The sequence below is a fragment of the Jaculus jaculus genome, chromosome 14 (genome assembly GCF_020740685.1).
Source record: "Jaculus jaculus isolate mJacJac1 chromosome 14, mJacJac1.mat.Y.cur, whole genome shotgun sequence".
Classification (NCBI taxonomy): Eukaryota; Metazoa; Chordata; class Mammalia; order Rodentia; family Dipodidae; genus Jaculus; species Jaculus jaculus.
In genome coordinates, this window is record NC_059115.1 from 73,740,880 (window position 1) to 73,766,556 (window position 25,677).

Here is a 25,677-nt window from a genome sequence, read left to right on the forward strand (position 1 = left end):
ACCAATATGTGCATCTGGCTTGATGTGGGTCCTGAGGAATCAAACCCAGGATGTTAGACTTTGCATGTATGTGCTTTAACTGCTGAGCCACCTCTCCAGCCCACGACACTTGCACTGAACCATTCTTCTGACCCCAAGCACTGACTCGGCCCCTTTGCCTTCACGTGGGCTTCAGGAACACAAGAAAGGGATTTCTGCCCCTAAGACTCATTTATCAAAAAATGAGGGACTGTCCTAACGAAACTCATCACTCCCTAACTTTACGCTTACAAAGGAAACGTGCTGCAGACCACACAAGCTCCATCACAGCCCAGTGGCACCTGATAAACACACCAACATTTCTGCAAAGCAACCTAGAGAGACCGCGCATGTGGATGGGATCAACATCACAAATGGTTTCACCTTGATGCAGAAGATCTTGCCACGTATTAACTTTTAACTGCAAAAGTGTTTGAGAATGAGAGCATTCTGACAAGCAGAATCAAGTAAGATACCGTGGACTTGATTTACTGATAATCACCTCTTATGGATTACCTATAAGGATGCCTATGTTATATCTGAGGATGGATGTAGTGGAGCTAATATGAAAAATCAATAAGAGGAATGCCTCCTGGAGACTTTGGGGATGTCTAGAATGAAGACAATGATAATAGTGGCATGTAGTGCAACCGTACTATGTCATTCTGAAAGCACATCCACATCAGGAAAATAATGAACAGGTTATAAAGAGAGAAGGAAACAACAGAATGGGTGATGTACATAATGAACATGTATCACTGAGAATTAACAAAAGTATAAAATTATGAATTGAAAATTAATTTATAAAACTAATACTCAAAATGTATATGGAAAAATAAAAATTTTTGTATCAAAGAAACCAGAATTGTCTACTATAAATCACAAGCAATTACTAATTTTTAAGCTACTATCCACAAAACCCAGTAATTCATTAACTTCTTTAAAAGGAAGAACAAGAATTCCAAAGAATCCTGAATTAGCAGTACACATTGCCCTCATGAGAAAACAAGTCTTTTTTTATTTTTCAGCTACAAGTCTTACCTCCTCTTTCCAAGTTTAACAGTTCAACTCTAAAAGATTTTTCCAGTTCAGGAATAGAATTATCGGTAATGTTGACAAAAATATATTTATATCTTTCTCCTGGCTGAAATTCTAATGTACCAGCAACACTCTGCAACACAAGGAAAAGGCTTATCAATTATGTTCTAATCGCTCAGGATTTAAAGTTGCATAATTAGAATGCTTGCCATATACCAAAATGTTTTGAATTCTGAACCAGAAAAAAATGCCAATAGGTATAAAAGCATTCAACATATATTCTACACATATTCAATATACATATTCTTTTATTTTTCTTGTGGTGCTGGACAAACATGAGGCTTTACGTAACACAGACAAGTGCTCTACCACTGAGCCTAATCCCCAGCCCTTACAAATATATATATATTATGTCTCTAGCTTTTAATACTACTTATGCACTTAAACATCCCAAAGTCATAGCTCCAAACTCTAATACCCAGATTTAAACAACATTTAAAATTTTTCTTATACTTTCTCCCAGAGTCTCAGATGTATGATCTTCCCTTTGCAACTCTCCCCTCCACAGCATCAAAGGCTGGAGCCGTATGCCGCTCATGTCAGGAACTGGGGAAACACTGACACCCTCAATCTTGCCATTTTACCACTGATACATTTCATCAACCCAATCTGCTTCTTTTCATTTACCATAAAACCAGCCTAGCTCAAGATTTCATCACTTTTTGCCTCACTCCAAAAAACAGGTTCCTTACTTACCTGTGGCCTGTCTGCATCACTTTGTCCATTCTCCACAGTCAGCCTAGAGATCCTCACTGCTTTCCTTATTTGTATTTCTTTTATATAAAAATGTAACCAGAGGTGGTAAGCCAGATGCCCACGATGGTACATGAGTCTGAAGTTCATTTGCAGTGGCTGGAGACCCTGGTATGTCCATTCTCATTCTGTCTGTCTGTCTGTCTGTCTGTCTGTCTGTCTGTCTCTCTCTCTCTCTCTCTCTCTCTCTTCTGTCACTCAAGTAAATAAATAAATAAAAGTAAAATGTGTTTTTAAAACGTCACTGCATCTCTAGCAGCTTGGTTGCTGCGGCCCGTTCCTCCCTTGCTGTCGGCACACCTAACACTGCACCTCACAGGAGCCCTTGCCTCCTTGAAGGTCCTCTGACAGCCTGGACTTCCCTACATAGATGCCTGGCTGCCTCTCTCCTCCGCTTCATCTCTTTCGCTCTGCTGAACTTCAGAGGTCACTATGGAGCACAGGAAGCCCGCCCTCACTACTCAGGTTATGTCGACACCCATGCCCCACAGATCACAAATTTGGAACGCTTCCTCCTCATGAAACACAGCTAGAAAGTAGTTGTTAATACATCACTCAGAACAACAGGATGCAAACCCCTGAAAGGTTTATTTAACATGAGGACTCAAGTGTGTGATTAAGAAACACAGAGTGTCGGGCGTGGTGGCGCACGCCTTTAATCCCAGCGCTCAGGAGGCAGAGGTAGGAAGATTCTAGACCACCCTGAGACTCCATAGTGAATTCCAGGTCAGCCTGGGCTAGAGTGAGACCCTACCTCAAAAAATCAAAAAAAAGAAGAAGAAGAAGAAGAAGAAGAAATGCAGAGAATACATTAAACCAAGGATGCTTTGTAGGGACTGGAGAGATAGCTTAGCAGTTAACTGTGCTTGCTGGCAAATCTTGGTGGCCTGGGCTCTATTCCCTGGCACCCAGGTAAAGCCATGTATAGAAAGTGGTGTGTGCATCTGGAGTTCGTTTGCAGAAACAGGCGGTCCTCCTGCTCTCATTCTCTCTCTAATAAATGAATGAATTTAAAAAATGACACCTCAGAATATATCAGCCAAGTTACAAACACAGAACATGCAAGGAAAAAAATGTATATAATTTGCCTACAAAAAAGTTTGATACACCTCATCACTGAAGCAGACCAAAAATGAACCCAACATGGCTCAGGGAAATTTTACGGAAGAGATGATGGAAAGAATGTCAGAGCCACATGTTGGGTCATGATATACAGAGACATTTATCTTACCCATAACTGTGGGCTAACCCCACAATGCACGACCCATATACCTCAACAAGGAGGGGCCAATGGGGAGGGGGTAGGTCACGGATGAGCCTAACAATGGTACCAAACTGCCTGTACTTGCAGAATAGAAAACTAATAAAAAAATAAATAAATAAAAATTAAAATTTATTTTACAAGTTTGAGACAGAAGTAATCTATTGACACATAGCTAACCAGTCTGTGATTATAATTATTTTGATTGAGGGCTGGAGAAATGCCTTAGTGATTAAGGAGCTTGCCCACAAAGCCAAAGGACCCAGGTTCGATTCCCCAAGACCCACGTGAGCCAAATGCACAAGATGATGCATGCTTCTGGAGTTTGTTTGCAATGGTTGGAAGCCCTGGCACACTCATTCTCATTCCCTCTCTCTCCCTCTCCCTCTCTCCCTCCCTCCCTCTCTCCCTCTCCCTCCCTCCCTCCCTCCCTTCCTCCCTCCCTCTCTCTCTCTCCCTCTCTCTGTCTCTCAAATGAATAAATGAATAAAATATTTTAAAAACCCAAACCACTGGACCAAACCTTGAGAGGCAAGGTTAGCATAAGTATAAAGCATAAAGAATAATATATAATATATATAAGAATAAAATAGTATGGGAGTTATCTAAGCATCAGGTTTCCAAACAATGAAGCATGCTAATTTACATACATTTGAAAGGCAGGAAAGTGCACACCTTTAATCCCAGCACTTGGGAGGCAGAGGTAGGAGGATCACTGTGAGTTCGAGGCCACCCTGAGACTACATAGTGAATTCCAGGCCAGCCTGAGCTAGAGTGAGATCCTACATCAAAAAAAAAAAAAAAAAGAAAAAGAAGAAGAATGAGGAGGAGGAGAAGAGGGGGGAGGAGAGGAGAAGAAGAAGGAAAAGAAGGAGAAGCAGCAGCAGCAGCAGCAAGAAAAAAACCCAGTCAGTGCTCAGTTTCTCCTTAGTATGTTTCGCGTACATTGCAACACCCCGCCAGTCCTCTGCGGGGACAGGACCTGCGGTCATGGGGCAGATGCAGCTTCAAGCGGCTCAGCAAGGTACCTGATAGTCCTGTGGGCTGAAGGCTGTCAGCGGCACTGTCCTAAATTCCGCAGTCACCCTGCCCAGGAGTCCCTGTGCTCGGGTAACCAGTAGGTGCACTTCCCCATCCTCTTCCTGCACCGTGAGGTGGGGCACACTGCTGGCAGGCGGGCTGGGCGCGTCGCCAGGGCCGGGGGGCAGCCCGGTGGAGAACTGCAGCAAGCCTGAGGACACAGAGAAGACAGGCATTCCCTCCGTCCCCGAGGCGGGCCTCCCTCTCGTCGGAAGTGGGCGGCCTTCGTACAGAGAAGACTTCAGTAAAAACTCGATTAATGAACTTTTGACAGAAAGTGGTTAGAAGCCTTCACAATGTCAAAAGTGAAGAGGGTTCATTTTCCTTGTCTCTTACTCTAAGGAAGCTTTATGATCCCACAGAACCATCGACAAAAGCAACACTGATGGAATTTTAGAGCTCTATTTCTAAATATTTACTTATATTTGACTAGTCTCTGGGATTCCTGAAATGACAACAGAACAGGCTTTCTTAAATATTTTATTTATTTATAAGAGAGACGGAGAGAGAAGGGGCGCACCAGCGCCTCTCACCCCTGCAAACCAACTCCAGATGCGTGTGCCACCTTGTGCACCTGAATTACATACTGGGCAATCAGGCCTGGGTCCTTAGGCTTCTCAGGCAAGTGCCCTAACCACTAAGCAATCTCTCCAGCCCTTTCCAATTTTTTATTTATTTATTTGAGAGAGAGACAGAGACAGAAAAAGAATGGGCAGAACAGGTTTAAGGATATCCTAAAAGATTGGCAACACTTTTTGTTTGTTTTTTGGTTTTTCAAGATAGGGAGAGTCTCACTGTAGTCCAGGCTGACCTGGAATTCACTAGATAGTCTCAGGGTGGTCTCAAACTCATGGTGATCCTCCTACCTCTGCCTCCCGAGGGCTGGGATTAAAGGCATGCACCACTACGCCCGGCTAAACTTTTTGTTGTTGTTTTGGTGTTTTTTTTGTGGCAACACTTTTTAAAAATTTTAACCATTAGCCAGGTGTGGTGGCACATGCCTTTAATCCCAGCACTCAGGAGGCAGAGGTAGGAGGATCGCCATGAGGCGGAGGCCACTCTGAGACTACATAGTGAATTCCAGGCCAGCCTGCACTAGAGTGAGACCCTACCTCGAAAAACCAAAAAACAAAAAATTAACCATGGGAGCTTGAGAGATGGCTCAGTGGTTAAAGCATCTGACTGCAAAACCTAACAAACCCAGCACCCACATCAATGACCGATGCACAAGGTGGAGCACACATCTGGAATTCATTTGCAGTGGCTAGAGGCTCACTCTCTCTCTCTTTCTCACTCCTCCCTCTCTCTCTGCTTGCAAACATCAACCAATAAATAATAATTTTTCACTATGGGCCTGGAGAGCAGGCCTACTGGCTAAAGGCGCTTGTTTGCAAAGCCCAAAGGCCCAGGTTTGATCTACACCCCATGAAGCCAGACTTGCAAAGTGGCACAAGCATCTGGAGTTCACTTACATGGACTTGCCCAGTTTCTCCCTCCCCCTGTCTCTCATGAATATATTTTTTTTTTAATTTTAACTAGCCAGGAGTGGTGGTGCACGCCTTTAATTCCAGCACTTGGGAGACAGTAGTAGAAGAATCAACATGAGTTTGAGGCCAGTCTGAGACTACAAAGTGAGTTCCAGGTCAGCCTGGACTAGAGTGAGACCCTACTTTTTGAGTGAGACTCAAAATCAAAAAAGAAAAAAATTAACTATGAAAACCAGAATTAAAGAAACCCTGAAGCACCCTACCCAGACTTTTTAACAAATATTTTGCCTTTATTCCCCCAAAAGAAGTGTTATTTGTTAATAGAAAAAAAATCCTCAGCATAGTAGACAGACATCTCTGATTTGTTCCACTATTAAAGTTATTGCTTCTCAGCATAAGACACAGACTAATATAAATTAACAGTGATAACTCCATGTCTCAAAGCCTAATAAGGTACAAATTACAAAGTTATTCAAGTACCTAAGATATAAGCACATCATCACACAATGATTTTTTTTTAATTATAAGAATTTTGATAGTCACAACTAAAAGTACTTCTTTCAGCCTGGTACGGTGGCTCACACCTTTAGTCCCAGCACTAGGGAGCTAAAGTAGGAGGATCACAGTGAGTCTGAGGCCATCCTGGGATACCAACTGAGTTCCAGGTTAGCCTGGGTTAGTGTGATACCCTGCCTCAAAAGAACAAAAAAAAATGTACTTCTTGGGCTGGAGAGATGGCTTAGCAGTTAAGGTGCTTGCCTGCAAAACCTAAGGACTCAGGTTCAATTCCCCAATTACCCACGTAAGCCAGATGCACAAGGTGGAGCATGCGTCTAGAGTTCATTTGCTGTGGCTACAGGCCCTGGGGCACCCATTCTCTCTCCCTTCCTCCCTCCCTCCCCCACCTCTCTTTTTCTCATAAAAAAACTGTTTTATTTTTAAAAACTACAAATATGTACTTTTTTCCTTCAATGTAATCTGGCAAAAACTCTCCAAAATATATTATTTAAGTTCAGAAATTAATTTTTACGTGTTTTTTTCATAAACAGTGTCGCACAAAATAGCAGTGGAAAAATCAGAACTTAGAAGGCCTAAAGGAGTTCAACCTCAGAATCATTAACCAAATGTCACTTCAGAAGTTGTTAATAAAACAAAGCACACCAGAGCAGAGCATTCTTCCTGCAAAGAGTGGGTTACCATAAGGATGGTCGCTAGCTTTAACGGTGACATCCGTCGTCTCCTTCTCAGCGTCTATGCTAGCCCCACTGGTGGGAGTTGAACCTAGTTTTCCGTCTCCAGGAACTGCAGAAACCAGTGTCACCCGGAAATACTCATTAAGCTCAGGCGTGTCATCATCAAGGACATATAAATTCAGAACCTAGTGAAAGTACAAGTACAGGGGCATTGGACAAGAAGGCAGGTAGTAACTACTTATTAGGGAAAATAGTTAATAAACTATATTTAATTGAAGTTATTATTCAATATGACATTTCTACATAAATGTACACAGTAAAATATTTAAGTGTGTGCATAAACGTAAAGGCATCTGAGGACATTAATTCCCTAACAGCGGGTGCTGCAGCAATCTGAATTTATTCACCCAGGACTCAGATATTAACGTCTAGCACCCAAGGTGAGGACACCGGGAGGCAGTGCCTTTAGGGGAAAATTGGGTCTTAAAGGTAAAGACCTCATAGATGCGATCAAAAGCCTTTAAAAAGAAACCTAACGCAGCGTGTTTGCTTCTGCATCGGGTGAGGACACAGGGTGAGCAGGTCCCAGAGCTATGTGACAGAGATGACGCCCTCACCAGACTCTGGATCAGGGGCACCATTTTCCTGAACTTTATAAATGGCTGGATTCTGCACAATAAGCTTAAAACTCATAATTGTACTCTTGCATAAATACCAAAACATTTTCTATTTCATACAAGAGTACACACACACGTAATAGGCATATATGACACGTAATCTCCTAAGTACTTTAAAACGCCTGAATGAATGAGCAGAGGAGCTCGTGGGGGAAGCTGCCCAGAGGCCCTCAAAGAACCCCAGGCATCAGTTTACCTCGGATCTCTGCCAAGGAAGGAAGGTGACAGTCCCGCTGGAATTAGCAAAATCATCAACGAGGTAATTGATGCCTTCAGACTCGACCTGCGAGATGGTGTAGAAAACGTGCACGTGGCCCAGGGCTCCGCGCGTTCGCTCCACCACACAGGAGACGGTGGACCCCTCCTCTGCGGCCTGCGGGTGAGCAGAAATCACGTGTGAATACGTGGTCGGTGAGGCCAGTGGTGGAACCAGACCCTTCTACTCTGTCCAAACTTTCTACCTCTCCAAAAGGGGTTGTGAGGCCTCTCCACTTGCAAAGTGTAGCAGAAGTCATTCGTTTTCTCACACTCTTTCATAAGTGATCATAAAAACAATTAAAATCTCCCTGCTGTGTGTACTGCATTCATCGGTACCTCCTGTGTGCCAGCCACAAAGTAAGATGCAGTAATTAACCAAAAAAAAAAATTTGTTTTTCAAAATATGGTACAACCAGGCTGGAGAGAGGGCTTAGTGGTTAAGGAGCTTGTCTGCAAAGCCTAAAGACCCAGGTGCGATTCTCCAGGTCCCACATAAGCCAGAAGCACATGGTGGTACATGCGTCTGGAGCTCGTTTGTAGGGGCTAAAGGCCCTGGAGTGCCCATTCTCACTCATTCTCTCTCTCTCTCTCTCTCTCTCTCTCTCTCTCTCTCTCAAATAGATAAATAAAAATAAATCAGAAAAAGTAATTTTTAAAAAATGAAGTACAACCTTTTCATGAACTGAATAAAGGTCTGAAGAAGGAGACAAGCATTCAACATTCAGAACAGTCGGACAAAATGGGGACAGGAGAGAGAGGTGGAAGGTGGATCTTGCCATCAGGAAGAACTTTCCAGTCACAAACCTAAGCAGCCACATAGGACACAGTTGATAAGGTAATGGTCTCGCCAACATGAGGAGCTGAGGTCAAAATCCAGCACCCACGTTATAATGCACACACGGACCAGGAGGCTCCCTGAGGCTTGAGAGCCAGCCGGTCTAGCCTCACTGGTGAGCTCCAGGAGATGGAGACCCTCCTACAGCCACGCTTGTCTACTGGCCCCCCACACACCCACACGCACACGTGCACCTGCACACACGTACGGACACGTGAACATACATGTATAGACGCGCATACATGGAAAGGGGAAATAATAGTGGAATTATTTGGAGGGGATACAAACAACCAAGTAGAGGGACTTCAGAAGCATCTAGCTAGGGCCCTCACGTCCCCTTTCCCAGACAGCCAGCATTTCAAACATCCCAGCTAGGGTCTCACATACAAGTCTGGACATCCACCTTGCCACTAAGCCCCCTCCTTTCCCTTCCTGGCAGTCAACATTTCTGCCAGAAGAGCCAGGGTCTGCCCATGCGTTTGAGTGTACCAGAGTGACCCTAGTGCCTGCTCCCTTCTCTGCCCACGAGGCCTGTGTTTCTGCTATTGGAAAGGAATCCTCTGCATGAGACTGGGCACTGCCCCGGCTGAACTGACCTCACCACACCCACTCTATATAGAAAAGACCAGGTACCAAGTCCAGCACGTCAGGGGTAAGAAAGTACTTGTTTTCAAAGCCTGCCAGCCTGGGTTTGATTCCCCAGTTACCAAGTAAAGCCAAATGCACAAAGTGGTGCTTGTGTCTGGAGTTTGTTTGCTATGGCAAGAGGCCTTGATGTGCCCATTCTGCCCTCCCTCCCTCTCTCTAAATAAATAAATATTTTTTTAAAAAAAAGGGAAGACCAAAAACCATTTCAAATACCAACTTAACAGAAATGTGTCCAAAAAAAGCCTGACCAAAGCCCAATCTCCGGATGGGTAAGACTCAAGACAGAAAAGGTAACATGAAAAAGCAAGCCAACATGTCTCCCCCAACAACTACCCATCCTGCCGTAGAGGACCCTGATGAGAGCTCCTCAGGGGAAACACAAAACTGCAAAGAATGACTATAAGCACGTGCAAAGGACTCAGAAGATACAGATGGACGTGTGAATAAAATCCTGAATGCCTTCAAAGAGGAAACAAGTCAGGGCGTACATGAATCTGAAGAGAACACAAGTTAAATAAAAGGAGAGGCGAACCAGGACATAAAATAACATTGAGTGAAAAGGAGACCCCGTGGGGAATACCAGCGACCCCACTGACAAGGACCCGCAGCAGAAAGGGAGGAGGGAAAAGATGGTACCAACACATGTGAGGTATCCATACAAAGTAAGTGCTTAATAAAATTAAAAATACGGACTGGAGAGATGGCTTAGCAGTTAAAGGCATTTGCATGCAAAGCCAAAGGACCCAGGTTCAATTCTCCAGGACCCACGTAAGCCAGATGCACAAGGGGGCACATGTATCTGGAGTTTGTTGGCAGTGGCTGAAGTTCCTTGCGTGCCCATTCTCTCCCCCAACCCCGCGTCCTCCTCTCAAATAAACAAATAAAAATTTTTAAAAAAAAAAGAAAGAAAGAAAAAGCCAGGCGTGGTGGCAAACGCTTTTAATCCCAGCACTAGGCAGGGAGAGGTAGGAGGATCGCCATGAGTTCGAGGCCACCCTGAGACTACAAAGTGAATTCCAGGTCAACCTGAGCCAGAGTGAGACCCTACATCAAAAAAAGAAAGGAAGGAAGGGAGAGAGGGAGGGAGGGAGGGAAGGAAAAGAAAGAAATAAAACCTGAAGAAAAACAAACTGAAACAGAAAGAATTCATGCCTGCTACTGAAAAGACTAGAGTGTGGTGGTGTGAAAGTATGCCCCCCATAGATTCAGGGGTGTTTGATTAAGTCTCCGGGACATGTCACTGGGAAGGACCTTCAATCCAGCCCTACTGGGCCCAAGGAGAGCCGGTGTGAGCTCCGGCTGCTGGCGCTTGCTGATGGCTGGATTTTTCCTCTGCGCTGTGCGTGCTGAAGCGAGCCAGCCTCTCCTGCCGTGAGGAAGCTTCCTCTGGAATCTAAAGTAAACCCTGTCCTCCCGTGAGCTGCTCCTGGTCACACAGTAACTGCCACAAGCAGGTCAGGGCTGTAGAGGCTGTGGGACTAAGTAGAGTCCGTTGTGTACCCATCACTGCCCGTAGAGCAGCCCTGTTCTCCCCTTTGCTCAAAGCAGCTTCTCCCTGTAGAAGGTGATGACCAGTGTGGACAGCAGAACTCATCACAGTGTGGAGAACAAGCGACACCACAGTGCTCAGCACGAAATGAGACATCTCTGCCACCCGCTCTGAGGCTCAAGAATCATCATGGAAGAAAGAGCACAAAGAATTAAAGAGAGGGCTGGAGAGATGGCTTAGCAGTTAAGCGCATGCCTGTGAAGCCTAAGGACCCCGGTTCGAGGCTTGATTCCCCAGGACCCACTTTAGCCAGATGCACAAGGGGGCACACACATCTGGAGTTCGTTTGCAGTGGCTGGAGGCCCTGGTGTGCCCATTCTCTCCCTCTCTCCCTCCCCCCCCATCTCTCTCTATATATATATATTTATGTGTGTGTGTGTGTGTGTGTAAATCTGCCTCTTTCTTTTCCTGTCACTCTCAAATAATTAAATAATTTTTTTAAAAAGAATTAAAGAGAAGAGGGTACTGAGGAGTGTTTTTCTCCAATATATTCAGTGTTGTATTAGTTTGTAATTTGGATCTGCAACCACCTGGTTGGAGGAGCTGCCACTAGATGGCCCTTAAAGTGTGATGGTGGGTTTGAAATTCCAGTCTAAAGATATGCAAAGTACCAAGGTCCTCCTGGCGTTCCTCAAGTATGCTGTGTGGCTTTTGGCTTGTGGCTTTCCCTCTCTCTCTCTCTCTCTCTCTCACCCCCGCCTTAGGCCTATGAAAGCGAGCCAACTTCGTCTGCCAATGTGAAACTTCCCATGGCTCTGTAAGCTTCAACAGATCCCTTCCTCCATAATTCTGCCTGGTCTGAAAGCTCATCTCGGCCAACCTGCAGCTGTCTGCTACACCCACCCATGCAGACAACAGTGATTAACCTCAGTGGATCACTCCTACACACAAGAAAAACAAAAGAAAATTCCAAGTAGAAAAAGCACTAGTTGGGAACAGAGGTTTAGTGGAAAGAGAATGGGAAGGGGTGTCAATAAAAGGTAATGGGACAGCGGAGCGTGGTGGTGCACGCCTTTAATCCCAGCACTGGGGAGGGGCAGAGGTAAGGAGGATCACCGTGACTTCAAGGCCACCCTGAGACTACACAGCAAAATCCAGGTCAACCTGACCTAGAGTGAGACCTTACCTCAAAAAAAAAAAAAAAAAAAAACAAGGTCTTTAAGTACTTGGAACAGAGAAGCTCAAGGTCTTTAAGTACTTGGAACAGAGAAGCTCACTGTGGCAAATACAAGTGTTCCAAAATTCAGATTTCCATTCGAAAGAACTATTAGTTGTTTCTCTCGTGGTCAATAGCTCACTCCCCTTATTGTCATGAGAATGTCTGCTAATTACCCAAGTTTGAATAAACAAAATAACCATTTTTCAAAAAACTATGGTGTTTCAGAAACTCAGCAACTAAATCAACCAGCACCTTTCTTCAAGTCAACTATGATGGGTTTTGTTTGCTTTCATGTTTCTGTTTTTCAAGGTAGGGTTTCACCCTACCCCAGCTAGGCTAGAACTCACTCCGTAGCCCAGGTTGGTCTCAAACTCATGGCAGTCCTCCTACCTCAGCCTCCTGTATACTGGGAGCTCTAATGCTTTGATAATACAACAGAAGTATTTTAGTTGAGTTTCTCATTTCATGACATGAAATTAAAAAAAAAACCAAAACAGGCATTTTGTACTATTTCATCAAAGGTGTGTGTGTGTGTGTGTGTGTGTGTTATGTGTGATACGATGCAGGTGTGGTATATGCACATGTGTGTGCCCCATGTACTTTACGAGGCCAGAAGAGAACACCCTGAAATAAACAGACTGCACATCTGCTTATTCCCTTAATGAGGTGAAATCTCTTACTCAACTCAAAGCTTTCACTATTTTTTTTTCTTCTTTTTCTGTTAGGGAGCTGCAGAGACGTCCTGGTCTCTACTCCCCACAAAACTTCTTCATTTCTGGATACCCTCTCCTGCTGTACAGGAGCTTGGTTTTATATCCTTCTCTTAAAATCTATAAGCTTTATAATCCCTATAATAAAAATATTTCTAAATTTTATCCTCCAGTCTGTGGGTTTCAGTCGTTAAGATTCATAAGATTAAGATTCCAGAGGTGACTGACTCAGAACAAGCCTTATGTGACCCAGATGTATCAGGGCCCAAGGTCCTGTGAGTCTTTGCCCACCCAAGATCCAAGATAAGGCTCCAATGCTCTTAAAGATACCCTAAATTCCATGTCAATAAGACTCAGTAAACATTACTGCTACTGTTCATGGTGATGATAAAAATACTTGAAGACTCCTGTTCAGATCTTTAAATCAAGATAAAAAGTTTTGTTTCCCTTTTCATTTTCAAGAATAAAAATGGATTAATCTTCTCAATGTTCAATCTTTCAGACTCAACAATTTTCCTGGATAAACTTTTAAACATTTTTCTTTCCCATATGGATCTTTTTTTAAATTTGTATCTCATTTCATGAATAAAAGTTCTCTCTTCTGCAATGAAAAGGTTGGATCAGATCTTCTCAAGTTCAGACAGCAACAGGAAAAGACAAAGTTGTGTAACTAGGTAAATAAACTGTCACCAATTGCAATCAGTAAGAGTTGTGAAATAAGCCAGCATTAAAAACATGATTATAATAGCCCAGAAAATTATATATACATATATATATTCATTTATTCATATTTAAAATTTTTGCTATATACTATTTTCTGGTGTTACAGTATGATTGTTTATATACTTTAAATGAAACTAAACATTCCTGATCTCTTAATTGCTAAATGTCTTTTCATATTTTGACATTAACATGAATTCCTAAGTTCCCACACAACCTTACTGAATACCTCCTTTGCTGCATTCTTGGTGCTCCAGGTACAGTAAGGAATAAAAACAACTTCTTATACTCCAAGCCCTTGTAATGTGTGATGGGGGGAGATATAAACAATGTATAAATAGTCATGAATAACAAGGAATCTGAGAGGATGATCAATGCTCTGAAAACAGAACTACAGATAAAGAGTGACAGGTTGGGAAAGAGGATCAGTTACTTCAAATAAGGTCTTAACAGAGGTGATGTCTTTGTAGATGAGATGTGGATGACTAGATACCAATATCCAGAACACAAGTGCTGCAAACAGAAGGACTGATGAGAGCTGAAGGTCAGCCAGGAGGAGCCGCAAGGACCAGCAGCGAGAACAGCCCAGGGTGACGTCAGAGTCATCCACAGTCCGGGGAGCTCCTGAAGAGCAGTGAAGGGAATGTGGCTTTGCATGGCATCACAAATGGTTCCCACAACCTCATACAAGCCATCTGTCTTCTGTAAGTTACAGATGGCGACATTAAAGAAGTAAAGGGAAATAATGACAGATTACCAATCACAAGGCATGGGCTCAAACCACAGGGCTTCCTATTGAATATCAGAAGCATAAAGGAAAAATTAATGTTCATTAAGTACTAGTAACCACGAAGCTCAGAGCCAGGCATTTCACTGGATCACTGTCTCATCTAACCCTACTTGGGATAGTTATTTTTCAGACCTCTAAACCTCTTTTTCTAACTCTATAAAGTGGAGGAGAGTAGTGACTGTTGCACCTATGTTATGGATTATTAGGAAGGTATTCACATCTTAATTTATGTGAAAGTTCTTGATGGCTGAATAACCACTTAAAGGCATTATCTGACTAGAAATGAAGGGCTGAGGAGGTGGATCAGTGGATAATGCACTTGGCATGAAAGCTTGAGAACCAGCATTTAGACCTTCAATACCCTCATAAATGCCAAGAGGGCATGGTAGCCTAACTGTAATCCCAGTGCTCAGAAAGCAGGAGAAGACAGGATATTCCTGAGGCAAATTGGCTAGCCAGACAGTGAGCTCTGGGTTCAACCAAGAGACCCTACCTCAGTAAACAATGTGGAAAGCTACTAAGGAAGACACCTGATGCCAACCTCGGGTATCCACGTGCCTAAGCACCTGTGAACATGTGTACCCACACACATACTCATAAATACACACCACATATATATGCACAAGCAAAAAAATGGTAATCATATTTCCGATGTTAAAAAATATAGACAATTGCAGAGGAAGGGGCGACCTGAACACTGTTCTTACTGCTAACCTGACAACCAGTTCCAGGGTGATGGTGTCAGACATGATGATCAATCAAAACCATCAAAGCAGAAATCCAGAGCTGCATAGAACTCAACACAAAATCAGACTGCCAACTGCCCTGCCATGGCTCAGGGAATGCAGCAAAAGAGGGGACAGAAAAATTTTAAGAGCCGCAGAGTGGGTAGATGTTCCCTGAGATGCATTCCCCCTGCTGCTCCATAGGGACTGGCTGAGGCCTTCATGACCCCGCAATGAATGTAATAACCCCACTGAGGAGGGTCGCCAGGGAATCAGGAACAGAAGCAAGGGGATAAAAGAGTATAATCTGTTATAATATGTGTTAAACAAAATAATTCTTTAAAAATATCATCAACTGAAGATCTCTTATCATGACTATCACCAGACAGAAAAGCCAGAGATAGTTTAAGCTACAATAAGAGACATGTGACATACAATTTTTCTAAGTTCTATTAATACCTGTTCTTCTTAATCATTTCAATTTACATATATGCCCTTCTAAGTATATTAGAATCAGTTGCCAAGCCAAGGAGTCCTGTTTCTTGGCATGCTTTCACAGACCCTGCTCCCTGGCTGTCACGCCCAGCACCTGGGAAGTGTTCTCAGGAGCTCTCGCATTACCAGTCAGGAAATCGAGATGATCATGTCTCTTTGAAAAGTTGGGAAGAACTGATAAGCACAGTCTAATGAACTCTTAAGCAACAAAGTTGAAACGAAACACTTATATCAACATGGAAGAATGGAACTATGTAAGAATGTTCCACCTATGAAAAACAATCACATTTCAATCATTTTTCACTTATATTGATTCACAAGGAGTTCAACATGTATTACCTCATTTACTTCTATAGTATCCCAACCAGTAGCCAAACTGCACGTGGAGCGTAGTTACGCGTTCTTTGGAGTGTATTACCTTTAAAGCTGACAGGTAACATTTATTCGCTGATTTCATATTGCTCCCTTCTGGAAACTCAACAAGACGATTCAAGGAGTGAACACAGGCTGTAACATACTTCTCATAGATACGTGAATGCTCTTAATGAAGAAAAGCTAGCTCAGCCCTAAACAAACCTGCCCACCACGAATACTTTTTTCATTCTAAAGTTCTCCAAGCTCACGACTTACCTCTGGAATGCAAGTGCCTGTGAAGCCAAACAGGCCATTGGCATTGTCACTTTTCTGTATTTTTAATCTAGCTGTCGTATTCACGTCAGAAATATGGGCCCCTCCAGAGACAGAGATGAGTTTAAGAAGGAATAACTCTTCCCCTTCCTCTTCATTATCATCTCGTGCAGAAACAATGAATGATTTGTTAGTTTCTCCTTGTCTGAACTCCAGATATCCGGAAATGGGGTGTAAATCGTTCTTCGCCGGCATAGCATAAAGTTCATGAATTTCTTCAGCTGTCAGTCTCCGCTCGTAGGACCTCACGTCCTGCATCACACCCGTGAATCTGTCGCTGCCATTGAGCCCCGCTCCGATTCTCAGAACTCCCGGACCTGAAATTAGACCTGGGTTGAAACGCTACGATACCGACCGCTATCACATCCTAAACTGCAGCTATGATTCAGAAAACAAGACAATGGGCTGGAGAGATGGCTTAGCGGTTAAGCGCTTGCCTGTGAAGCCTAAGGACCCCGGTTCGAGGCTTGATTCCCCAAGACCCACACAAGCCAGATGCACAAGGGGGTGCATGCATCTGGAGTTCATTTGCAGTGGCTGGAGGCCTTGGCGCGCCCATTCTCTCTCTCTCTCTCTCTCTCTCTCTCTCTCTCTCTCTCTCTCTCTCTCTATATATATATATATATATATATATATATATGCCTCTTTCTCTTGGTCTGTCTCTCAAATAAATAAATAAAAATAAACAAAAAAAATTTTAAAAAGAAAACAAGACAAGTTGAGTGAAAGACACGTAACACTGCATAACTACAGTTTCATCAAGTAAGCACAAGCTTCTATCGACAAAATGGAGCTGTGAAGTAACCAGTGGAATAATGACATTATGTTCTGCAGGAATGGCTATGATCCTCAAGCTAAATCATGTTATTATCTTTCAGGGTGTTGAAACACACTTCGAGACGTAAAAATAACTGAATATACACAAGGGTGTATATAGACATAGCTACGTATGCATGTGTTGTGTATGTATGTGATAGACGTTTCTTCTGTGATCTTTTCCATTTTATTTGTTCATCTAAAAATGAAATGATTTAGTTCAGACCCAATTTTAAGACTTCAGTCTTATAATTCTTTGAGAATCTCAAAGTTTCATGTGTTAAAAACTCATCTTGAGTTAAATAAACTGTGAATTCAGCAGCGGGGGGGGGGGGGGATGTTTTGGTGTCCCAAATGTATCTCTTTTCCAAAGTATCTCATAGAATAAATTATAAACAAAAGTGGCTCTTTTCAGATCAACTTTATATTCAAGTATTGTAAAATGAACAATAATACATGTTTCAATTGCATGTCACTATGTCACTTTACCTCAAAAACAAGCCTTTCTGGGGCTGGAGAGATGGCTCAGCAGTTAAGGAACTTGCCTGCAAAGCCTATGGACCCAGGGTTTGATGTCCCAGTTCTCATGGAAAGCAAGATGCACAGGGTGGTGCATGCATCTGGAATTCCATTTGTAGCAGCTGGAAACCCTGGCATGCCCATTCTCATTCATTCATCCTCTCCCTCTCTCTCTCACTCCTTACAAAAAGTTTCTGGGACTGTAGGGTTTGATTATATTGATTGATTGATTGATTGATTGATTTACTCTTGCTGAGTCTAGCCTAGAATTTTCTATATAGCCCACGCTAGCCTGTAATTCAAAATCCTCGTACCTCAGCTGGAATTATGGGTTAGCTCCACAATGCTTGGCTTTGGATTGCCTTGGCTTTTATTTCTTCTTTTTCTAATAACTCAGATAAGGTATGTACGGTGATCCTGGAGTCAAGCTGTCGAAAGCTATCATAGGCAGGGTTTGTTTTATTTATTTATTTATTTATTTATTTATTTATCTATCTATCTATCTATCTATCTATCTATCTATTTATTATTTTGAGGTAGTCTCATCTATCTATCTATCTATCTATCTATCTATTTATTTATTATTTTGAGGTAGTCTCTCGCTCTAGACCAGGCTGACCTGGAATTCACTCTGTAGTCTCAGGGTGGCCTCAAACCTATGGCAATCATTTTAGCTCTGCCTCCCAAGTGCTGGGACTAAAGGCGTGCACCACTACAACTGGCTTATCATAGGCAGTTTTAAGAATTAAGGAAATATATTAGTTTTCAGACAATTCATCAAATTCAGAAAGAGCAACACTGAGTTCCTATGCAGACGGGAGTTCCACTGCAGAAGGTGGCTGCCGGGCAGAAGGCAGGCGAGCAGCGACAGGCCGCAGGACTCGTGGGGGCCCCTGGCAGAGGCCCCGGGCAGACCCGTACAAACGCCTGAGACTCGTGACACGGCATCAGTTGTATTTTTCACAAAACCTCTGCCAAGTTGTCACCGTACATATCCCGTGTTCACAGTGTGTGCCACACGTCTAGAAGAAAGGCGGGGTTCTCACCAGCACGAGCAATGCATGCACACCCAGCTGCTTCCCAAGGCCACGTGTGCATAGGTAGGGTCAAATGTCCGCTCGTCAGAGCCTCTCTGGGCCAAACATCCAAGAACAGGCTACTTCACTGCTTCTTGAGGTCACCAGAGGATGGGTGTGGCTGCTTGGGTGTTTCTTGGAGGCCTCTCGGAGCCACGCTGCTAAGGAAAGCCTGTCTCTCTGGTGGGGTTGCAGATATGGGAGAGTGGGCCGTTCTACTTTCCTTAACCTCTGTGGCCTGAGTTGCCCAGGTACCTTTACATTTAAAATATGTACTACATTTCTTTTAGAACTTTACAAAAAATAAGTTCGTTTGCAACTTTAAAATGTTTTTCTATTTCCAGTATTATCAACAATAGAATCAAATATGGCACATGCATGTAAATATTCACACACAATTTGATGCCACACAATGAGATAAGCAAGGCCCTTGGGACTGCAGGTGGTAGCTGTGAATATGTGGTTTCTTTTGCCCAACTTTTTTTTTGGGGGGGGGGGGTGCTGGAAAAATATGTAATCAAACATCTAATGCAAAAGATTCTTAAGGGAAATTCTTGCTGATTATAAAATAGAATCAAATCATAAAACAAAGGAAAGTGCTGACTGTAAGAGAAATAAGCAGTATTTGTGGGAACACATGCCAGGGAGAGCTGTTCAAGGAAAGGACATGCAAATTGGCTTAACGTTCATGCCTGGATACAGTAAGGCCTCTGATCGTTCTAAGTGTGACTCTTTTCTCTTGATTCCTTTTCAACCATGCCCAAGCCCACCTATTCCCGCAAGTACCAGGAGAACAGCAGCCCCCCGCCATGCTCCTTCGCCTCTCTCCCTCTGGAGTGCTCCCCACCTGCCCGCCGGTCACAAGGGAGACGAATGGTCTTCGTAAATGTTTTCCTTCTCCCTGTGCTGTTTCACAGGGGTCACTTTGCACACCTCTCTCACAGCCTATTTTCTGCTAGCTCCAGGCTAAAAGACCTTGCCTGATTCATTTTGGCAACATTCAGCAGAAATTTCTCATGGCATTACTTTCGTTAAAATAAAACAAACTAGGGCTGGAGAGATGACTTAGCAGTTAAAGCACTTGCCTGGGAAGGCAAAGCACCTCAGTTCAATTCCCCAGGACCCACAGAAGCTGGATGCACAAGAAGGCGCCCGTGTCTGCAGTGGCTGGAGGCCATGGCACATTCTCTCTCTCTCTGCCTCTTTCTCTCTCATAAATAAATTAATTAATTAAAATAAAACAAATTAATATTATATCTAAGTTTTCAAAATATTTGCCAAATGCTTGAAAAGTCAAAATTTTAAACTGAAAGTTCTAGAATCTGCACACTTCAATGCCCTCGTGGTGACGCTGACACCCACCATCAGCAATGGCTTCTCCTTTCAGACTCTTAATGCCTCTGGGCACTGCATTTCCATCCAGGTAGAATTCAATGATGCCATCATCCAGGATAATCAGAAGATGGAGCCAAACCCCCTCTTCTAAATATTTCATGACTGTGGTCTTGGCCACATACGTCGCGGTGGCTCCGAAAGTTTTATAATGGAGGGAGAGTGTCACATGGGTTTCATTTGTTTGGATTTTTACCCCATAGTAGATGCTTCCATTACCATCATCCTTCGCTAGGAGAAATCCATTTGTGTTGGCATTAGGCATCACCCAAGCTGAGAATGTAAAGTTGCCAAGCGTGTTGTTCCTGGAGGGATGATGCCTTGGATCCACAGTGCCAAAGGCGCCCTCTCGCCCGCTGAAATACAAGGCATCTGTTCCGCTGTGGTGGCGCCGCATGTGCGGCTGCCGATGCACAGCGCTGGGGAAATTTCCAACCAGTAAAAAGTCTGTCACTGGTGGCAAACCAGCAGTGAACTCACTTGACAGTACTTCCCAGCCAACCCGCACATCTCCAAAGATGCCCTGTTGCCTCAGAACGGTGAATTTGGCAATATAAGATACATCGTCTTCTGAGAGGACATCCTCTGCCACTTCTCTCTCCAAACACTCTGGATCCAAGATGAAAACGCCGAAGGGATCATCATTGAACGGAATCATTACTGTCACTTGAAGGTTGGTTTCTGCTAGTTGGCCCCCAGGACCTGGAGAACCACCTGTAAAAAGGACATTTACAATGAGTGAACTTAAGAAGTAAAAAAAAAAAAAATTTTAAACCATAATTTGAGCCGGGCATGGTGGCGCACACCTTTAATCCCAGCACTCAGAAGGCAGAGGTAGGAGGATTGCCATGAGCTCAAGGCCACCCTGTGACTACACAGTGAATTCCAGGTCAGCCTGGAGCAGAGAGAGAACCTACTTAAAAAAATAATAATAGTAATAATTTGAAATACTCTGTAGCATAAGGTTAGAAAAAAAGCAGTATTTTATAGGTAAATTTCTAATTAAATAATTTACTCATTACCAATGAACAATGGGATCATCACATGGTTTTCATTACATTCGGGGTAGTGTGGAATGTTAAGTAACACTGTTTCAGTATTATTTTATTAATAGTCAATCAAGCCTGAAAAGAAAATAAAAGCACTGCAAAAAATAACAAATCAATTATCTAATGGACAAATAAATAAACGCTTCTCCCAAAAAGGATACTTTGTCATTTAAAATCAGACAATCATGATATAATTGCCATCACCTAGATTCCCTGCATGACTCTACTGAAATGTAAAACTGTAACATTTGGGGTGAAACAAGAGAACAAACAGTACCTGAAATGTTTACAAGCTTTAAAACATAAAATTCATTGAATTCAGGAACTGTATCCGGAAACGCACTGAGAATTATTGGTTTTGACCCTTCTCCATCCATGAAGGTAACCGTCCCTGAAGTTTCAAAGAACTCTTGTCCCAAGCGCAAAGCCAAATCATTCTGAAACAGCTGCCAAGCCACGGAGACATTCCCAAAGTGCCCTCGGTGCCTCAGAATCCTATGACAAATTGAACACAATTACTTCTATGAAAAGCGTGTCCGCAGCGAACCTAACTTTGATGAAAAACCTCTTGTGTTATCTAGGCAGATTGTTTGATCGGTGCCTCATCGAACTACTGAGTAACAAGAGTGAATGTCACGGACAGGCAGAATGAAAACTTTAAGGAAAAAGCAATCTGAGAAACTTTACTCAAAGCCCAACCAGGACGGAAAATTCTAAGCCCAGTTGAAAAGCATTTCAATGGGAACTGGCAAACGTGTTTCAAAAGCAAACTCCAGGTGACAGCAGTCACAAGTGATCTGGCAGACACAGTGCTAAAGACTGGCTAAGTGGAGTTTCCCACTCGGCCCAAAGAGAAGTCAGCCTGAGAAGGTGAGGAAATTAAGTCCCGCTTAGCAGCTAAAATAATCTCTTTTTTTTTCCCTGGGTTTGTTCACTTGTCTGTGTTAGGAAAACAGTAACAGCATAAGCAGATTGGCTCACTTAGTTTGTCAAATTTAAGCTAACAATTTCATTGTATGTCACTCCACTTTGAATTCCCTTCTGTAACTCTGCTTACCAAAATGCAGCAGTGCTCCCCTCTTCCACTGCTTTGTCTATGGGCTCCAGAGAAAAAACACCGTTGGGGTCATCGTTAGCTTCAATTATAACCGTAGCTGTCCTGTGCAGATCGACTACTGTGTCACCTAAATTAAATGTAGAGAAGTCCAAGTAATTAAAAAGCAGCTAACTTTCAGTGCAACTTTTTTACATGTAACAATTTCATTAACTTAAACTTTAGTAAAGTAATTACGAAACTACAGATATAAAAGTGTGCGTGTGGGCTGGAGAGATGGCTTAGTGGTTAAGCACATGCCTGTGAGGCCTAAGGACCCAGGTTCAAGGCTCAGTTCCTCGGGACCCACGTTAGCCAGATTCACAAGAGGACACACACGTCTGGAGTTCGTTTGCAGTGGCTGGAGACCCTGGTGCACCCATTCTTTCTGTCTCTCCCCTCTCTTTCTCTCTCTAGCGCTCTCAAATAAACAAATAAAAATCTAAAAAGTACTTTTAAAAGTGTGTGTGTGTGTGTGTGTGTGTGTGTGTATATGTATGTATGTATGTATATACATACACACACACACACACACACACACACACACACACACACATATATATATATATATATATATATATACACACATACATACATACATACCCTGCCTCCTCTGTACGCTAAGAGAACCCAGGAAGAACAAAACCCCAATAAAAATAAGCACATCTAATGATCAGATATTATCTACAAATAACATTCCTAAAACCAGAGCTTTCTACAGAACTGGACAATTTCAGGATTATGACAGGAAAGCTAGACAATGAGCTTGGAACAGATTGTTATACCAGAAAGTAGGAAAATGATCAAAGAATTAAAAAATTCATCAAAAAGGCAAAGACAACCAACTGAATAACTCAACTGTAGACCAGTATGGTCATAAAAATAAATGATAATCCACTAGATTAAACAGAAATGAGTCAATATTCATAAATACATCAGTATATAAATGGAAAAAAATTTTTTTAATAACAGGAAATCGCATTGTTTCAAATAACCACAAATACTTGTGGATTACAATGGGAAAAAAATAAATTTTTAAGCCACCTCAGTTGTGCCCAAAATATTATTATGAAGAGACAAATCAAAATCAAGACAACTGAAGAGTTACAAGACCACAGAACAATTTCTATGGTGCCAAAGATGTGAAATCTCAAGCTAATAAAAAGGAAATATCAGTCAAACTCGAAATGAGAGATATTGCATCTTGTGGTTTTCTATATTGCTAAGGTCATAAAGTCAAATAAAGACTGAGAAATTACTTCATACTGAAAAAAACTTAGAGGGTGTTTTAAGATATAGCTCTCTGAGAAAAAGAACGGCTGCCGTCTTTATTGGCAGGAGCTGGGCCTGCTCATGCCGACTCTCTGGATTGGGCTTGCTAATGTTCGCCCAGAGGAGGAGTGCGTGATGATGGTCATCAGAAGCTCACCTGAGATGTTAGCCACCCCTCATGCCAGCTGTTGGCAAGCATGATGAGCACTACACTGTGGCAACACCCGCCCCCATGCCAGCTGTATGTACTGATGCACGTGGTCTCACAGGAGATGTTGTAAGAGTGAACTCTGGCGGAATCAGCCTTTATCTATTGAAAGGGAGCCCTGCCTATAGGAAGCTAGCACCCACAGGCTTCTCAAAAGAGTTCACATTCCAGAACACAAGTAAATGCAAGGCAGGTCTCTGCATGAGGACTGAGGCAGCTCCGGCCCTGACGCTGCCGCCCGTACCTGACCTCCCCCGGGCCCAGAGGCAACACGAGGCTAAGGGACCGGGGACTGAAACCTTAGACGCCACGAGCTGAAATAAACCTTTCCTCCTGGAAGCTGGTTTTCTTTGTCACAATAATAGAAAGCTGACAACCACAGCACCCTTAGGTCCAGCATCTACACAGCGCATCCTGTTACTCAAGGAAGCACCCGGGCAGTGTTCCACGCGAACCGAACCGCCGCACGCCGGAAAGGTCTGCCTGGCGGGGCTGTGTCCACGCAGCAGCGGGTCAGCCGCACTACTGATTTACCTGTGGAATTAAAAAGGACGATATAAAAGGGCTCATCGGTTTCTGGGATGTCATCGTCCTTCACGTGCACAGATATGCTCTGCTCTCGGCTTCCAACCTCGAAGACAAGGCTCTGTCCTTTCTCAACAGGAACAAAATCTCCCTCTTTCGCTGACGCCTTTCCATCCACGGAGGCGTACTGAACCGCGCAGGCGGCCTCAAGGGATCCATTTCTGAGAACAGCAAAAGTGGCCGTCTGCCCCTCCTGGACGGCGGCTACGTGCGGCTCTGAAATGCACAGGGACGGAGCACATGAGCTTGTCTGAACCCACCAACGTACCCCCCCCCCGGTTCTCCTCTGACCACTTCACCAGCCAACAGCCACCCCTTGCCTTAAGGCTTACAGAATCTAGTGTCTTCGGCACCCAGCTTGAACGTCAATTACTACAGCTTGAAATGCTGTGTCTACTTCTTGCTGCACCTCGCACTGAAGGTAGGCTCCCTTCAAACAGGCTCAGCTAGCTCATGGTTCTTTTGCCACACCAGGATGGCACAAAGCTAGCAGACAACTACTCACTGACCACTTATTGCCCGATGGCTAAGGACGGAGTCAGTGCAATGCTGGAGTTTTAAGAAGTTCCTCCCTAAGTGCCTTTACTCATAGACAGCTGCAAAAACACGCTGAAAAGAATTAAAAATTGATTAAGTCTCATGAACAAAACTACAAGATGCTTCCTCAGGAGGCAAAAAGATAGAAAACGGTAAAGTGGAAAAAATAGGCAATCCGGGCTGGGGAGATAGCCCAGTGGTTAAGGCGCTTGCCTGCAAAACCTAATGAGTTGGGTTCGATTCTTCAGTACCCACATGAAGCCAGACACACAAAGTGGCACATGCATCTGGAGTTCATCTGCAGTGGCTAGAGGCCCTGGCATACCCATTTTCTCTCTGTCTCCCTGTAAATAAGCTTTTAAAAACTGAAAATAAAATAAAATTTTAAAAGGATAATGCCTAAGATGTCATTAAATATTAGCTAGTGTAGTAAGTAGGCATTCATTAGGTACTAATCAGGCCCTGAATCAGTGAGTCTTCACAGGAAGTGATCTTGTCATGGAAGTGCATCTTTGTGGGTGTGTGTGTGTGTGTGTATGTGTGTGTGTGTGAGAGAGTGTGTGTGTGTGGTGCACATGTGTGTGCATGTTGCTATGCGTGTGGATACACGTGTGTGTGAAGGCATGTGAACATGTGTGTGTGGTGCACATGTGTGTGCATGTTGCTATGCATGTGGTCACATGTGTGTGTGAAGGCATGTGACCATATTCGTGCAGGCCAGAGGCTGATGTCCAGGGTCTTTCTTGCTCACTCTCCACCATATTTACCGAGACATGGTGTCTTCCTTGGACCCACAGCTCTCCCTAGCCATCTTAGCCTGGGGACCCCTGGCTTCACCTCCCAAATGCTGGGGTTGTAGGCCAGCCATCGTGCCCATAGCCCACTCAGCATTGAGGTGGGTGCCGAGGATCCGAACTCCAGTTCTCAAGCCTGCTGGGTTGTAAGTTATTTTCTGCACAAAGGAAGGACGTGTCTTGGAGAAGGAAG

The 25,677-nt window shown here is 43.5% G+C and overlaps 1 protein-coding gene across 1 annotated transcript in view; it reads right to left on the bottom strand.

Annotated features, from left to right (window-relative positions):
- Adgrv1 (adhesion G protein-coupled receptor V1) overlaps positions 1-25,677 on the bottom strand; it is a 535,418-nt gene that overhangs the window by 476,146 nt on the left and 33,595 nt on the right. The window contains exons 16-24 of the mRNA XM_045133393.1: positions 24,103-24,369; positions 22,053-22,179; positions 21,273-21,490; positions 19,917-20,660; positions 16,087-16,460; positions 7,764-7,940; positions 6,895-7,075; positions 4,159-4,361; positions 1,060-1,189 (exon numbers count right to left, since the gene is read on the bottom strand). Of these exons, the coding sequence (XP_044989328.1) occupies positions 1,060-1,189; positions 4,159-4,361; positions 6,895-7,075; positions 7,764-7,940; positions 16,087-16,460; positions 19,917-20,660; positions 21,273-21,490; positions 22,053-22,179; positions 24,103-24,369 (2,421 nt within the window). The remainder of the gene's footprint in view (positions 1-1,059; positions 1,190-4,158; positions 4,362-6,894; positions 7,076-7,763; positions 7,941-16,086; positions 16,461-19,916; positions 20,661-21,272; positions 21,491-22,052; positions 22,180-24,102; positions 24,370-25,677) is intronic.